This window comes from Lucilia sericata, unplaced genomic scaffold (assembly GCF_015586225.1).
Source record: "Lucilia sericata isolate MDLA Ls3-8-SP2 unplaced genomic scaffold, ASM1558622v1 Contig000521F_arrow, whole genome shotgun sequence".
Taxonomy (NCBI): Eukaryota; Metazoa; Arthropoda; class Insecta; order Diptera; family Calliphoridae; genus Lucilia; species Lucilia sericata.
Window position 1 is genome coordinate 37,279 of NW_023994533.1, and position 18,403 is coordinate 55,681.

Here is an 18,403-nt window from a genome sequence, read left to right on the forward strand (position 1 = left end):
ATTTTTTATTTTCTTCAAAAAAAAAAAAATAAATAAATAAATAAATACTCTCGAAAAGACTGAAGAGAGCAGGATGCTGTGCACAGAAATATCGTCAAGCTGTGCACAGCAATATCATACCTAGGAGGTCCCATAAGAAATACACGTGTTTGTGTGAGGTGCACAGCCAAATCTGCTTTTCGCAGTAACTCTGAAAGATGAGGTGACAGCGAGTGACAATTTGTGAAAATATTTCTATGTGGTTTCAATAAATGTCATATTTTTTTCATATGTGATTTGACATTCTGGAAACTCATCGACATCTGTATGTTATGATCTGCTTGTAATTTATGTTTTTTTTTTTTTACAATATTATGTTATATAGCGCCATCTATGTTTCATTAAAAAATTCAATGTACGCTTATCAAAGACACTTTCTATTGATTTAATTTTACACTGACTACCAGATGTCCGCAGTTTGTAAGACATGTCTGGCAACCAATCATGATGTTTTATTTGGTTAAAACTATGGGGATTTCAATTTAAAAATGGGGATTTTTGGGGACTTCCAACCTAAGATTGGGGACATGATTGCTCAGTTCAGATAAAAAAACGGCTTTTGGAAATTTTTGCTGAGCCACAGCAACGCAAAAATACAACCCTCAGTTGTAATATACGTGTTGAACGCGGTAAATTTTGTAGTAAAGGCACAAACCCAAACTAAATGGTTTATGCACTTGCTAAATTCTTTCCTTTTTTAGAAATTAACCGCTTGTAATGAAAGCAAATCACAAACAGCTGTTTTAAATTTGCAACAACTGTCTTTTGTTTACATTTTTTTTCAATTTCAACTTCTTATCACTATTTTAGATTAAAAACGACAATAAATCATGAAACAAATCTTTTGAATATAAAAACGAAATTAAAAATTCTACTTCCATTAAAATGTCGGGCCATCTAAAGCATCTGCACAATTTAAAAAATATCTTTTTGAAGTCGGTAGAAGCTGTGCGACCGAAAAATCTTTTATCAGCCGGTAATAATTACAATTTGGAGCCTCGTCTGGAAGCGGATAAGATATGTATACAAGTCCAGGGTAAATATGTGGATATAACAAATAAAAAATGTCATGTGGTGGGCTTTGGTAAGGCGGTGTTGGGTATGGCGGTTCAACTGGAAAAATCTTTGGGTGAGTTTTTGCATCAAGGCGTTCTGAGTATACCCAAGGGTAGTCGTCAGCAGTTTGAGGGCATAAAGGAAAAGTCTTTGAGAACGAATTCTTTAATAAAAATATACGAGGGTGCCGAAAACAATCAGCCAGATGAAAACGCCCTACGGGCAGCCAAAGAAATTAAACGATTGGCCGAATCTATGACTGCGGAAGATGTGTTATTTGTTTTAATATCTGGTGGAGGTTCGGCTTTATTGCCACTGCCTAAGCCTCCTCTCAAACTTGAGGATAAAATGCAACTAATTAAAAAACTCTCCAATTGTGGTGCTTCCATACAAGAAATGAATATAGTGCGCATAGCTCTCTCTGCTATAAAGGGCGGACAATTGGCCATGGCTGCTGCCCAAGCTCATGCAGTTATTTCCTTTGTTATTAGTGATATAGTGGGAGATCCTGTGGATCTAATAGCCAGTGGCCCCACCTGGTTGTACACAAACAAAACATCTTAAGGCGAAAGAAATATTAGATAAATTTAACTTGTGGCAGGATTTAGATGAACAAATAAAACAGCTTTTGCTTATGGAAATAAAGTGGAAAACACAACAATTAAAAAATAACTCAATTTATGTAGTGGGCGATAATAGAGTGGCCACAGCAGCAGCGGTACATGAGTCTCTAAAGCTAAATTACAATCCTTTTATAGCTTCTACCACCATACAAGGAGATGTAAACAGTTTAGTAAACCAATACTGTGATTTTCTTAATAATATATACGATTTCAAAGAGGGTCTTATAAATGAACAAGAATTAAGCAAAAAGTTTCCTTTTGATTCGCGTACTTTTCAACATTTTCTCAAAACTTACTAATGTGTGAAAAATCCCAAAAACCTTTACTGTTAATAATGGCCGGAGAGCCCACAGTTAAGGTAGTTAATAAATCCATATTTTAGCCTAATTATAAAAATTTTTCATAATATTATTATTTTTCAGGTCTCTGGTTCCGGTGTAGGCGGTCGCAATCAAGAATTAGCCTTAAGACTTTCTCGGGAGTTTTACAACAGCCTCGCTTGAAAAATGTTTGCTTTCTTAGTGCCGGAACGGATGGCATTGATGGCCCTGTTCAGCTGCTGGTGCCATGGGCAGCTCTCAGATTGTTTTAGATTATTTGGCGGATGGTTCTAAACTTTGCAGGATTTCAATGAATTCATTACCAATAATGATTCTTACAATTTTTATAAAAATTTAAAGCAAGGAGATTATCACGTGATAACTGGACATACCGGTACAAAGGTTATGGATCTGCATTTACTGTTGGTTTTATGATTATTTAACAGTAAAGTGTTGTAATCTTTTTTAATTGCAGGGGACATTTTTTTAATCGATTGTAGATTTTTTTAAGTGTAATAAAGAATAACCGAACAAACTGATTATTTGAGATATAAAAGACCGTTTAAATATTAGTTTAAACAAATATTTAATATATTACGCAGATGATTGTAAAAAATTAGAATTGAACTAGAACTGAACGAGGAACAGAACTACAATTGAACTAGAACTGAATTAAAACTGAAATAGAACTGGAGTAGTAGAACTGAAAAAGAACAGAACAAGAACTGAACTAGAACTGAACTAGAACTGAACTAGAACACTGAACTAGAACTGAACTAGAACTGAACTAGAACTGAACTAGAACTGAACTAGAACTGAACTAGAACTGAACTAGAACTGAACTAGAACTGAACTAGAACTGAACTAGAACTGACTAGAACTGAACTAGAACTGAACTAGAACTGAACTAGAACTGAACTAGAACTGAACTAGAACTGAACTAGAACTGAACTAGAACTAAAGTAGAACTGAACTAGAACTGAACTAGAACTGAAGTAGAACTGAACTAGAACTGAACTAGAACTAAACTAGAAACTGAAACTAGAACTGAACTAGAACTGAACTAGAACTGAACTAGAACTGAACTAGAACTGAACTAGAAACTGAACTAGAACTGACTAGAACTGAACTAGAACTGAACTAGAACTGAACTAGAACTGAACTAGAACTGAACTAGAACTGAACTAGAACTGAACTAGAACTGAACGGAACTAGAACTGAACTAGAACTGAACTAGAACTGAACTAGAACTGAACTATAACTGAACTAGAATTGAACTAGAACTGAATTTAAACTAAAATAGAACTGGACTAGAACTGAACTAGAACTGAACTAGAACTGAACTAGAACTGAACTAGAACTGAACTAGAACTGAACTAGAACTGAACTAGAACTGAACTAGAACTGAACTAGAACTGAACTAGAACTGAACTAGAACTGAACTAGAACTGAACTAGAACTGAACTAGAACTGAACTAGAACTGAACTAGAACTGAACTAGAACTGAACTAGAACTGAACTAGAACTGAACTAGAACTGAACTAGAACTGAACTAGAACTGAACTAGAACTGAACTAGAACTGAACTAGAACTGAACTAGAACTGAACTAGAACTGAACTAGAACTGAACTAGAACTGAACTAGAACTGAACTAGAACTGAACTAGAACTGAACTAGAACTGAACTAGAACTGAACTAGAACTGAACTAGAACTAAACTAGAACTGAACCAGAACTGAACTAGAACTGAACTAGAACTGAATTAGAACTGAACAAGAACTGAACTAGAACTGAACTAGAACTGAACTAGAACTGAACTAGAACTGAACTAGAACTGAACTAGAACTGAACTAGACTGAACAGAACTGAACTAGAACTGAACTAGAACTGAACTAGAACTGAACTAGAACTGAACTAGAACTGAACTAGAACTGAACTAGAAACTGAACTAGAATGAACTAGAACTGAACTAGACTGAACTAGAACTGAACTAGAACTGAACTAGAACTGAACTAGAACTGAACTAGGAATGAACTAGAAACTGAAACTAGAACTGAACTAGAACTGAACTAGAACTGAACTAGAACTGAACTAGAACTGAACTAGAACTGAACTAGAACTGAACTAGAAACTGAACTAGAACGAACTAGAAACTGAACTAGAACTGAACTAGAACTGAACTAGAACTGAACTAGAACTGAACTGACTTGAACTAGAACTGAACTAGAACTGAACTAGAACTGAACTAGAACTGAACTAGAACTGACTAGAACTGAACTAGAACTGAACTAGAACGAACTAGAACTGAACTAACTGAACTTAGAAACTGAACTAGAACTAGAAACTGAACTTAGAACTTACTGAACTAGAACTGAACTAGAACTGAACTAGAACTGAACTGACTGAACTAGAAAACTGAACTAGAACTGAACTAGAACGAACTAGAACTAACTAGAACCTGAACTAGACTAACTGAACTGAACTGAACTAGAACTGAAATAGAACACAACTAGAAAAATCAAAACTATAACCAAACTAGAACTAAACTAGAATTAATCTAGAACTAAACAAGAACTGCGTTAGAATTGAATTAGAGCCGATCTTGAACTACGAACCCCGCAAATTTGAATTTTGTGGCAAAATACCAAACTATTTGTTAATTAACTTATTCATACAGTATGTATATGATGTGTACCTCTAAAACGCGTAGACAATTTTTACTCAATTTCAATAGTCGCACCATAAATTCTAAGTAATACTTTGTTTCTATTACTTACAAAGAAAAAATGCTCCAATTAAAATACTATTGAACTTTGAATGAAACTAAATTATATGGTGTCATCTTTGGCAGCAACAGCAGCCATAAAGCAATAAGTGTAAGCACGAGTATGAGATCCAATGTAGAATTTTCTGCCATTTTAATTTGCATAACAAATTATAAATGGTGTCTATCTGCTAAGTATTGTATCGGTATCTGCTCAGTTCAATTGTCTGTCCTTCCCTATAACTCTGTAGGCATCTAATTTTTAAGTGTAAAAAAATGTGTTCGCACATACAGACATAAATATTTATAAATTGCAATTAAACAAATTTCAATTGAACTTTGCTTTTTTTTGGTTTTTCAAAGAAATTCCATACACATGGGCTTTGGGCTACAACATTACCAAACCAAACTAATGATGGCAATGATTCTCAGCACAAACAGCAAAAAATTATTGTCTCATCTGATTTTTAGTGTAAAAATTAAATTAAAATATTTAAGATATTCATAAAAATGAATCACAAACACAATACAATTATTTAAGAGATTTTTTTGGAGGAATTTTTTCGAATAAATCTTAAAAAAATATTTGAAAATTTTTAATTTAAACACGTGTTGCTTTAAGAAATAAAGTCAGACTGCTTGCTAGACAGACAAAATTAATACTGTAGAAAAAATCTCATTAAATTTGTTAAAATCACATTTCATTTCTACTCCTTGGTAATAAATAATTAGTAATTAGAAAGAATAAAACCAATTAGAAAATCACAGTGGGACAAAATTAAAATGAAGTACATAAAAAGTTTTAATCAAATATAGAAATAAGAAAATTTAGACATAACAAAATATAAAGTCCCACTGTAATTATAAAGAAACATTAAATAATATTAATACACTCTCAAGGTTAAATTTTGAAATTAATTATTTAATTTTTTTTATTCTTCTGGTTTTAAATTCATTTATGCGTTACAAAAACAAAATGAGGACGCAAGTTCAACATTTATTACTTTATCAAGTACTTTTTTTGTTTTTCCTCTCAGACAAGGAACATGAATTTAGAACAAAAAAAAAAAAAAAAAAAAAAAAAATTAAAACAAATTTCAGTAGCAGTCGGTTAAAGTCATAAAATTTCATTTAACAAAAGGAAACTAGAAAACGAGAACCATAAAATTTTTATTAATTCAAACACACATTTATGGTTAATTTTCGTCTATATTCATATGAGTATAAAATTTAGTTTTGTGGCAAATAAGTATTTATTAAAAATGGCTTAATTTGTTTTTATAGGCATAATTTATATTTTTTTCTTCTACATTTCGTTGTTGTAATTATACAATTTTACGATCCATGTTCTTGCATAAGGTTGCTAGTTGGCTACTTGTTTAATTGTATCAATTTCTGGAAAATATTGTAATTTTGTTGCTGTATTTTTACATTGAAATTTTTTGTTATATCTTAATATTTACTAAATGTTTTTACATAATTGTGTATTTTTTATTTTATTATGAACAATTTAAACATGACTATTTTATGGCTGACTGGGGCACGTGCAGTTGAATGGGATTCGGAAGTAATAAGAATAACTTAAAATCTAATTGAAGTGAAAATTCATAATTCTGTTTTGCCATTGGAAAAAATTAATATTAATTGAACTATATCACTAGTTCTAGTTCAGTTTAGTTCAGAACTAGTTCAGTCAATTCTACTTCAGTTTTAGTTCAGCTTAGTTTAGTTCTAGTTCAGTTCTAGTTCAGTTCGAGTTCAGTTCTAGTTCAGTTCTAGGTCAGTTCCTAGTTCAGTTCTAGTTCAGATTCTAGTTCAGTTCTAGTTCAGTTCTAGTTCAGTTCTAGTTCAGTTCTAGTTCAGTTCTAGTTCAAGTTCTAGTTCAGTTCTAGTTCAGTCTAGTTCAGTTTCTAGTTCAGTTCTCGTTCAGTTCTAGTTCAGTTCTAGTTCAGTTCTGAGTTCAGTTCTAGTTCAGTTCTAGTTGCAGTTCTAGTTCAGTTCTAGTTCAGTTAGTTGCAGTTCTAGTTGCAGTTCTTCTAGTTCAGTTCTAGTTGCAGTTCTTAGTTCAGTTCTAGTTCAGTTCTAGTTCAGTTCTAGTTCAGTTCTAGTTCAGTTCTAGTTCAGTTCTAGTTCAGTTCTAGTTCAGTTCTCTTCAGTTCTAGTTCAGTTCTAGTTCAGTTCTAGTTCAGTTCTAGTTCAGTTCTAGTTCAGTTCTAGTTCAGTTCTAGTTCAGTTCTAGTTTAGTTCTAGTTCAGTTCTAGTTCAGGTCTAGTTCAGTTCTAGTTCAGTTCTAGTTCAGTTCTAGTTCAGTTCTAGTTCAGTTCTAGTTCAGTTCTAGTTCAGTTCTAGTTCAGTTCTAGTTCAGTTCTAGTTCAGTTCTAGTTCAGTTCTAGTTCAGTTCTAGTTCAGTTCTAGTTCAGTTCTAGTTCAGTTCTAGTTCAGTTCTAGTTCAGTTCTAGTTCAGTTCTAGTTCAGTTCTAGTTCTAGTTCAGTTCTAGTTCAGTTCTAGTTCAGTTCTAGTTCAGTTCTAGTTCAGTTCTAGTTCAGTTCTAGTTCAGTTCTAGTTCAGTTCTAGTTCAGTTCTAGTTCTAGTTCAGTTCTAGTTCAGTTCTAGTTCAGTTCTAGTTCAGTTCTAGTTCAGTTCTAGTTCAGTTCTAGTTCAGTTCTAGTTCAGTTCTAGTTAAGTTCTAGTTCAGTTCTAGTTCAGTTCAGTTCTAGTTCTAGTTCAGTTCTAGTTCAGTTCTAGTTCAGTTCTAGTTCAGTTCTAGTTCTGTTCTAGTTCAGTTCTAGTTCAGTTCTAGTTCAGTTCTAGTTCAGTTCTAGTTCAGTTCTAGTTCAGTTCTAGTTCAGTTCTAGTTCAGTTCTAGTTCAGTTCTAGTTCAGTTCTAGTTCAGTTCTAGTTCAGTTCTAGTTCAGTTCTAGTTCAGTTCTAGTTCAGTTCTAGTTCTCTAGTTCAGTTCTAGTTCTAGTTCAGTTCTAGTTCCAGTTCAGTTCTAGTTCAGTTCTAGTTCAGTTCTAGTTCAGTTCTAGTTCAGTTCTAGTTCAGTTCTAGTTCAGTTCTAGTTCAGTTCTAGTTCAGTTCTAGTTCAGTTCTAGTTCAGTTCTAGTTCAGTTCTAGTTCAGTTCTAGTTCAGTTTTAGTTCAGTTCTAGTTCAGTTCTAGTTCAGTTCTAGTTCAGTTCTAGTTCAGTTCTAGTTCAGTTCTAGTTCAGTTCTAGTTCAGTTCTAGTTCAGTTCTAGTTCAGTTCTAGTTCAGTTCTAGTTCAGTTCTAGTTCAGTTCTAGTTCAGTTCTAGTTCAGTTCTAGTACAGTTCTAGTTCAGTTCTAGTTCAGTTCTAGTGCAGTTCTAGTGCAGTTCTAGTTCAGTTCAGTTCAGTTCAGTTCAGTTCTAGTTCAGTTCTAGTTCAGTTCTAGTTCAGTTCTAGTTCAGTCCTAGTTCAGTTCTAGTTCAGTTCTAGTTCAGTTCTAGTTCAGTTCTAGTTCTAGTTCAGTTCTAGTTCAGTTCTAGTTCAGTTCTAGTTCAGTTCTAGTTCAGTTTAGTACAGTTCTAGTTCAGTTCTAGTTCAGTTCTAGTGCAGTTCTAGTGCAGTTCTAGTTCAGTTCAGTTCAGTTCAGTTCTAGTTCAGTTCTAGTTCAGTTCTAGTTCAGTTCTAGTTCAGTTTCTGGTTCAGTTCTAGTTCAGTTCTAGTTCAGTTCTAGTTCAGTTCTAGTTCAGTTCTAGTTCAGTCAGTTCAGTTCTAATGGAGTCATAATTAGGGTTTCAATCTGATCAAAGATAAAATCTTATTTAAACTCCCACTTAAAAACATTGCGCTATTATGAAAAATTTCTATATTTCCGTTTCCGCAAAAACCGCAACAAAAAAGTGAATACAAATTGTTTGGGAAAATGTCGTAACATTTCTTTGAATGGTACAAACATAAAAATAATATCAAGTAATTAACATGAAATCTAAACTATTTTTATGACACTTCTGTCAACAAGTGTGTACTTTTTAGTATCGCTATAAAATAGTTAATGAATTCTTGTTCAACTATATTGGGGCTATTAAAGGGGGAAATAACAATAGTAATGAACAATGCTAAAGTATGTTGCATGAGTAATATAAGCAAGTGTTTATTTTTATGACAAACATAGATCAGAACTAAGATCACGATCTATATTTAAAAAATATGTTATTTTTTTTTTTGAAAAGAAAAGACAAATTAAGGCAGAAGATAGACACAAAATGAACAAAACGCGTCAAATTGTCTGCTGCTAAAATAACACTAATATACACGCATGGCAGACGTTAAAATAGAATCAAGGCGTTTAGCTACCAGCGATAAGAAATTACTTTATAGGGAAAGAAGATTTTCCAATTATTGTAAATAAACTCTTTAAAATACTAGTAGTTTTATCGCCTACAATGCAAAATGGCCTAAATGGCTTTAGTAACCCACACATTCTTCATAAAACAACAGTCAGAACAGATCTTGATCTCAATCACGAACATACCATTAGTATATGACTACAAGAATGAGCTGAATAAAGATCATCATTATAATGACCGCAATCATGATTTTGTTGAATGTACGAGCACAAGTGTGACACTTTACTTTCCAAAACGCTACCCATCGTTTGCACTAGAGGCTAGCGGAATGTGTCTGTACGTGAGTCAGTGTGTGTGTGTGTACTGTGACTCCACTATATGTGTGAGGTTCATAAAAAAATATACAAAGTGTCGCGTTGATTTATTAATTAAATGTTCATGCCACAATATGCCGCTGGCAACTAATGAAGTATTTAAGTGGAAAAATTAATTGTTTTTCTCTGTGCGTTTTCAGCACAAACTGCAAAAAAGAATCGAGGAAAAAAATCGTACAAAGAAATGTGTGTACTAAACAGAAGCTTGACATATTGCCAGTTAAAAAACATAAACCATACGCTGCTACTGACCAGAGCAAGGAAAACTTGGGACACAGAAGATGGTTAATTAATGAAGATATTCTGAAGTAGAACTGAACTAGAACTGAACTAGAACTGAACTAGAAATGAACTAGAACTGAACTAGAACTGAACTAGAACTGAACTAGAACTGAACTAGAAATGAACTAGAACAGAACTAGAACTGAAATAGAACTGAAATAGAACTGAACTAGAACTGAACTAGAACTGAACTAGAACTGAACTAGAACTGAACTAGAACTGAACTAGAACTGAACTAGAACTGAACTAGAACTGAACTAGAACTGAACTAGAACTGAACTAGAACTGAACTAGAACTGAACTGAAACTGAACTAGAACTGAACTAGAACTGAACTAGAACTGAACTAGAACTGAACTAGAACTGAACTAGAACTGAACTAGAACTGAACTAGAACTGAACTAGAACTGAACTAGAACTGAACTAGAACTGAACTAGAACTGAACTAGAACTGAACTAGAACTGAACTAGAACTGAACTAGAACTGAACTAGAACTGAGCTAGAACTGAACTAGAACTGAACTAGAACTGAACTAGAACTGAACTAGAACTGAACTAGAACTGAACTAGAACTGAACTAGAACTGAACTAGAACTGAACTAGAACTGAACTGGAACTGACTAGAACTGAACTAGAACTGAACTAGAACTGAACTAGAACTGAACTAGAACTGAACTAGAACTGAACTAGAACTGACTAGAACTGAACTAGAACTGAACTAGAACTGAACTAGAACTGAACTAGAACTGAACTAGAACTGAACTAGAACTGAACTAGAACTGAACTAGAACTGAACTAGAACTGAACTAGAACTGACTAGAACTGAACTAGAACTGAACTAGAACTGAACTAGAACTGAACTAGAACTGAACTAGAACTGAACTAGAACTGAACTAGAACTGAACTAGAACTGAACTAGAACTGAACTAGAACTGAACTAGAACTGAACTAGAACTGAACTAGAACTGAACTAGAACTGAACTAGAACTGAACTAGAACTGAACTAGAACTGAACTAGAACTGAACTAGAACTGAACTAGAACTGAACTAGAACTGAACTAGAACTGAACTAGAACTGAACTAGAACTGAACTAGAACTGAACTAGAACTGAACTAGAACTGAACTAGAACTGAACTAGAACTGAACTAGAACTGAACTGAACTGAACTAGAACTGAACTAGAACTGAACTAGAACTGAACTAGAACTGAACTAGAACTGAACTAGAACTGAACTAGAACTGAACTAGAACTGAACTAGAACTGAACTAGAACTGACTAGAACTGAGCTAGAACTGAACTAGAACTGAACTAGAACTGAACTAGAACTGAACTAGAACTGAACTAGAACTGAACTAGAACTGAACTAGAACTGAACTAGAACTGAACTAGAACTGAACTAGAACTGAACTAGAACTGAACTAGAACTGAACTAGAACTGAACTAGAACTGAACTAGAACTGAACTAGAACTGAACTAGAACTGAACTAGAACTGAACTAGAACTGAACTAGAACTGAACTAGAACTGAACTAGAACTGAACTAGAACTGAACTAGAACTGAACTAGAACTGAACTAGAACTGAACTAGAACTGAACTAGAACTGAACTAGAACTGAACTAGAACTGAACTAGAACTGAACTAGAACTGAACTAGAACTGAACTAGAACTGAACTAGAACTGAACTAGAACTGAACTAGAACTGAACTAGAACTGAACTAGAACTGAACTAGAACTGAACTAGAACTGAACTAGAACTGAACTAGAAAACTAGAACTGAACTAGAACTGAACTAGAACTGAACTAGAACTGAACTAGAACTGAACTAGAACTGAACTAGAACTGAACTAGAACTGAACTAGAACTGAACTAGAACTGAACTAGAACTGAACTAGAACTGAACTAGAACTGAACTAGAACTGAACTAGAACTGAACTAGAACTGAACTAGAACTGAACTAGAACTGAACTAGAACTGAACTAGAACTGAACTAGAACTGAACTAGAACTGAACTAGAACTGAACTAGAACTGAACTAGAACTGAACTAGAACTGAACTAGAACTGAACTAGAACTGAACTAGAACTGAACTAGAACTGAACTAGAACTGAACTAGAACTGACTAGAACTGAACTAGAACTGAACTAGAACTGAACTAGAACTGAACTAGAACTGAACTAGAACTGAACTAGAACTGAACTAGAACTGAACTAGAACTGAACTAGAACTGAACTAGAACTGAACTAGAACTGAACTAGAACTGAACTAGAACTGAACTAGAACTGAACTAGAACTGAACTAGAACTGAACTAGAACTGAACTAGAACTGAACTAGAACTGAACTAGAACTGAACTAGAACTGAACTAGAACTGAACTAGAACTGAACTAGAACTGAACTAGAACTGAACTAGAACTGAACTAGAACTGAACTAGAACTAACTAGAACTGAACTAGAACTAAACTAGAACTGAACTAGAACTGAACTAGAACTGAACTGATACTAATATTATATGTGTGACATAAAATCAATATTTTGTTGGGGCCTTAGATATACCACCGTCGACAAAACTATACGCTTCGTACATCTGTTTCGAAAGGGGGAAGCAATACAAGTACACGATCATACATCATTATCTTTATGTTTGTTTGTTTATCAAAGAATGAACGAAATAAGATAGAGAAGAGAAAAAAGAAAGTGTTTGTGTATTTTTTTCTCGATTTTTATAACAATGACTTATGACCGATCACATCATTTTTTAAACACTAAACATGCATATTTAATGAATAATGCTTCTGTTAAGTTGAAAACTTAATCTACTCATACGCAGACTTTACAGCCATGTTGTTTGTATTCTTGGCTGAACTGCACTGGCACTTAAATATTAAACATGTCTTAAGGAGATTTGAGTACAAAATTATAAAATGTATTAAGACATTCCTTACTATTACTTCGCTAGACTTGTTGACGTCTTTTACTTTTTTTGCAGTTTTATTTTCGTTTGTGTGGTTTTCAGTTGTGTTGCAGCTTAAGCTTGAGATTATGAACAAATTTCCTTAAAGTCTTTAACAACATTAAATGGAAAATGTTTATTTTTAATTTCAGCATTTTCTTATAAAATACGACTACAAAAAGTATAATTGCAACATCATTGCTTTAGTGGCTATAGGAGAGAAGGGGAAATGATATCAAAAGGAGCAAAAATGTTTGCAGCAACAATATCAAAGGCATTCAATACGAGTATTAAGACAAAAAGGAGAAAAAATAAACTAGCAAATCAACTCATATTAATGAGCCTGTCCAACAGGCAAACAGTTCAGCAAAGAGTGTAATGATAAACGAGGCACAAATATCTTCTGTTCTGTTCTAGTTCTGTTCTAGTTCTGTTCTAGTTCTAGTTCTAGTTCTGTTTAGTTCTGTTCTAGTTCTGTTCTAGTTCTGTTCTAGTTCTGTTCTAGTTCTGTTCTAGTTCTGTTCTAGTTCTGTTCTAGTTCTGTTTCAGTTCTGTTCTAGTTCTGTTCTAGTTCTGTTCTAGTTCTGTTCTAGTTCTGTTCTAGTTCTGTTCTAGTTCTGTTCTAGTTCTGTTCTAGTTCTGTTCTAGTTCCGTTCTAGTTCTGTTCTAGTTCTGTTCTATAGTTCTGTTCTAGTTCTGTTCTAGTTCTGTTCTAGTTCTGTTCTAGTTCTGTTCTAGTTCTGTTCTAGTTCTGTTCTAGTTCTGTTCTAGTTCTGTTCTAGTTCTGTTCTAGTAGTTCTGTTCTAGTTCTGTTCTAGTTCTGTTCTAGTTTCTGTTCTAGTTCTGTTTCAGCTCTGTTCTAGTTCTGTTCTAGTTCTGTTCTAGTTCTGTTCTAGTTCTAGTTCTGTTCTACTTATCTAGTTCTGTTCTATGTTTCTAGTTCTGTTCTAGTTCTGTTCTAGTTCTGTTCTAGTTCTGTTCTAGTTCTGTTCTAGTTCGTTTCTAGTTCTGTTCTAGTTCTGTTCTAGTTCTGTTCTAGTTCTGTTCTAGTTCTGTTCTAGTTCTGTTCTAGTTCTGTTCTAGTTCTGTTCTAGTTCTGTTCTAGTTTGTTCTAGTTCTGTTCTAGTTCTGTTCTAGTTCTGTTCTAGTTCTGTTCTAGTTCTGTTCTAGTTCTGTTCTAGTTCTGTTCTAGTTCTGTTCTAGTTCTGTTCTAGTTCTGTTCTAGTTCTGTTCTAGTTCTGTTCTAGTTCTGTTCTAGTTCTGGTTCTAGTTCTGTTCTAGTTCTGTTCTAGTTCTGTTCTAGTTCTGTTCTAGTTCTGTTCTAGTTCTGTTCTAGTTCATGTTCTAGGTTCTAGTTCTAGTTCTGTTCTAGTTCATGTTCTAGTTCTAGTTCTAGTTCATGTTCTAGTTCTGTTCTAGTTCTGTTCTAGTTCAGTTCTAGTTCTGTTCTAGTTCTGTTCTAGTTTTGTTCTAGTTCTGTTCTAGTTCTGTTCTAGTTCTGTTCTAGTTCTGTTCTAGTTCTGTTCTAGTTCTGTTCTAGTTCTGTTCTAGTTCTGTTCTAGTTCTGTTCTAGTTCTGTTCTAGTTCTGTTCTAGTTCTGTTCTAGTTCCGTTCTAGTTCTGTTCTAGTTCTGTTTCTAGTTCTATTCTAGTTCTGTTCTAGTTCTGTTCTAGTTCTGTTCTAGTTCTGTTCTAGTTCTGTTCTAGTGTCTGTTCTAGTTCTGTTCTAGTTCTGTTCTAGTTCTGTTCTAGTTTCTGTTCTAGTTCTGTTCTAGTTCTGTTCTAGTTCTGTTCTAGTTCTGTTCTTGTTCTGTTTGTTCTGTTGTTTAGTTCTGTGTTAGTTCTGTTGTAATTCTCTTCTGGTTCTGTTCTAGTTCTGATCTAGTTCTGTTCTAGTTCAGCTCTAATTCTGTTCTAGGTCTTTAGACCAGACGTTTGATTTAAATCGATTCCATTTAAATTCTATTTTAGTTGTGGTTTAGGTAAAGGTCTCAACTAACACTGAATTCCTTTAAGGTGCTGTGAATAGCCTGTTGCTGTCAGTGTTGGCTGTTGTTGTTAATGGTGCTGATGTTGTTGTTGTTGCTATTATTATACTAGCTTTGTATAATCACTCGTTATTATTGCAAGTGATTGGATTTGTTTTATTTGTTGTCGTTGTTGTGTGGTGGCTGTTGGTGCTACAGCATAAATTTATGCTAGGATTCCAACATTATTATGTTTAGTTGCTGGTGATTGTGGTTGTTTCTTTTTTTTGTGTTTTATTGTTTTGTTGTTGCTGCCGATGCTGTTTTTAGTACCTTTCATAACTGCAGCATGTTGCATGTGTGCCGTCACACAGTTGTTGTGCATTTAGCCAAATGCTGGAGGAGATAGCAGGAAAACCAATGGAGAAGAACAAGTAGAATGTTGGTCAAGTGATTGTAATGTTTTGTGTTAATGCATTTAACAACAAAAACAGTCAGCAATAACAAAAACAGCATCTGCTGTTAAATGATCTATACATTTTTAAACAGCAGGTATTCTAGTTAATATTTTTATCATTTTTTTGTTTCGTTATTTTCTTATTGCATTTTGATTTCGTTTTATTTTGCCTTAATAAACTGTGGAATGTTAGTGTATTTGGACGAAAAGGAGTTCAAAGTATTTTTCTACTTTATTTCTGAATTTCTTGTTAAAGTGATTGAAAGACATGGAGACCATCAAGTGGTCAATGGCTCCTTGAAGTCTCAGAATACGGAAAATTATGAGGTTTCAAGCATAAAATAATTTAAGAATAGTTTTTGGGAAAAAAGTTTTAATCTTAAATTCTCAACTGGCGCCTGTTATCCAATATTCTTCTCATTTTTTCAATTAATATTTTTTATGCGTATTTTACTTAATTGATTTCAATGAATTGATAACATTATGAAAACGTGCTGAAATTATCATTTTAATTTGTTGCTTTATTGTTTGCAACAATAAAGCTTAAAAAGCTTACAGTATTTTACTTTTTAAGTATTTCTCTTAAAATTTCTAAGAATTTCCACATTAATCATACGACCCCCCGTTACAAAATGCGCATTAATATTAGTTTATTCTTTAGTATTCATAATAAATAGTTTTGTCACATTTGATTGTTTTTTTTGCATTGGAATATTCTTTAGTATAAAACAATTACAAATATTTGTTGATTTTATTATTAGTTTTTTTCATTTCATTTCCAATATATACATGGTAAATATATTAAACAAAAGATTCATATCAACCCATCAGAGATAAAAATTATAAATAATTAAAAAGTAAAACAATATCGTTTTTTATCCATAGACCTTGTTATAAAAATAGCTCAAGCTATTTTATAATTTTTAATTAAATATTTTTTACTTTGTAAGCAAGTGCAAGCAAACATTTGTTTCGACATCAATTTGTACTAAATAATAATAAATAATTGTTGATATATACATACATATGTATGTATATGAATTATGTATGTATGTATGTATGTTATGTATATGTATGTATGTATGTAGTATGTATGTATGTATGTATGTATGTAGTATGTATGTATGTCTGTATGTATGTATGTATGTATGTATGTATGTATGTATGTATGTAGTATGTATGTATGTATGTATGTAGTAGTCTGTATGTATGTATGTATGTATGTATGTATGTATGTATGTATGTATGTATGTATGTATGTATGTATGTATGTATGTATGTATGTATGTATGTATGTATGTATGTATGTATGTATGTATGTATGTATGTAGGTATGTATGTATGTATGTATGTATGTATGTATGTATGTATTGTATGTATAGTATGTATGTATGTATGTATGTATGTATGTATGTATGTATGTAGTATGTATGTATGTATGTATGTATGTATGTATGTACGTTAATTTTAAAATTTGCGACACACTGAACTAGAACTGAAATAGAACTGAAAACTAGAAAAAACGGAAACTAGAACTGAACTAGAACTGAACTAGAACTGAAATAGAACTGAACTAGAACGAACTAGAACTGAACTAGAATGAACTAGAACTGAACTAGAACTGAACTAGAACTGAACTAGAACTGAACTAGAACTGAACTAGAAACTGAACTAGAACTGAACTAGAACTGAACTAGAACTGAACTAGAACTGAACTAGAAACTGAACTAGAAACTGAACTAGAACTGAACTAGAACTGAACTAGAACTGAACTAGAACTGAACTAGAATGAACTAGAACTGAACTAGAACTGAACTAGAACTGAACTAGAACTGAACTAGAACTGAACTAGAACTGAACTAGAACTGAACTAGAACTGAACTAGAACTGAACTAGAACTGAACTAGAAACTGAACTAGAACTGAACTAGAACTGAACTAGAACTGAACTAGAACTGAACTAGAACTGAACTAGAACTGAACTAGAACTGAACTAGAACTGAACTAGAACTGAACTAGAACTGAACTAGAACTGAACTAGAACTGAACTAGAACTGAATAGAACTGAACTAGAACTGAACTAGAACTGAACTAGAACTGAACTAGAACTGAACTAGAACTGAACTAGAACTGAACTAGAACTGAACTAGAACTGAAATAGAACTGAACTAGAACTGAACTAGAACTGAACTAGAACTGAACTAGAACTGAACTAGAGAACTGAACTAGAACTGAACTAGAACTGAACTAGAACTGAACTAGAACTGAACTAGAACTGAACTAGAACTGAACTAAACTGAACTAGAACTGAACTAGAACTGAACTAGAACTGAACTAGAACTGAACTAGAACTGAACTAGAACTGAACTAGAACTGAAACTAGAACTGAACTAGAACTGAACTAGAACTGAAACTAGAACTGAACTAGAACTGAACTGAACTGAACTAGAACTGAACTAGAACTGAACTAGAACTGAACTAGAACTGAACTAGAACTGAACTAAAACTGAACTAGAACTGAACTAGAACTGAACTTGAACTTGAACTGAACTAAACTGAACTAGAACTGAACTAGAACTAGAACTGAACTGAACTGAACTGAACTAGAAACTGAACTAGAACTGAACTAGAACTGAACTAGAACTGAACTAGAACTGAACTAGAAACTGAACTAGAACTGAACTAGAACTGAACTAGAACTGAAACTAGAACTGAACTAGAACTGAACTAGAACTGAACTAGAAACTGAACTAGAACTGAACTAGAACTGAACTAGAACTGAACTAGAAAACTGAACTAGAACTGAACTAGAACTGAACTAGAACTGAACTAGAACTGAACTAGAACTGAACTAGAACTGAACTAGAACTGAACTAGAACTGAACTAGAACTGAATTAGAACTGAACTAGAACTGAACTAGAAACTGAAACTAGAACGATGAACTAGAACTGAACTAGAACTGAACTAGAACTGAACTAGAACTGAACTAGAAACTGAACTAGAACTGAACTAGAACTGAACTAGAACTGAACTAGAACTGAACTAGAAAGAACTAGAACTGAACTAGAACTAAGAACTAACTGAACTGAACTGAACTAGAACTGACTAGAACTGAACTAGAACTGAACTAGAACTGAACTAGAACTGAACTAGAACTAGCTGAACTAGAACTGAACTAGAACTGAACTAGAACTGAACTAGAACTGAACTAGAACTGAACTAGAACTGAACTAGAACTGAACTAGAACTGAACTAGAACTGAAC

At 33.4% G+C, this 18,403-nt stretch overlaps 1 protein-coding gene across 1 annotated transcript; it reads left to right on the forward strand.

Annotated features, from left to right (window-relative positions):
• Positions 1-804: 804 nt before the first annotated feature.
• LOC119605807 (glycerate kinase) lies at positions 805-2,589 on the forward strand. Its single transcript, XM_037959122.1, is given in 7 exon segments — positions 805-1,632; positions 1,634-1,991; positions 1,994-2,076; positions 2,141-2,210; positions 2,213-2,266; positions 2,269-2,327; positions 2,330-2,589. Coding segments are annotated over 7 exon segments (1,476 nt in total). The 5' UTR covers positions 805-924; the 3' UTR covers positions 2,474-2,589.
• The last annotated feature ends 15,814 nt before the right edge of the window (positions 2,590-18,403 follow it).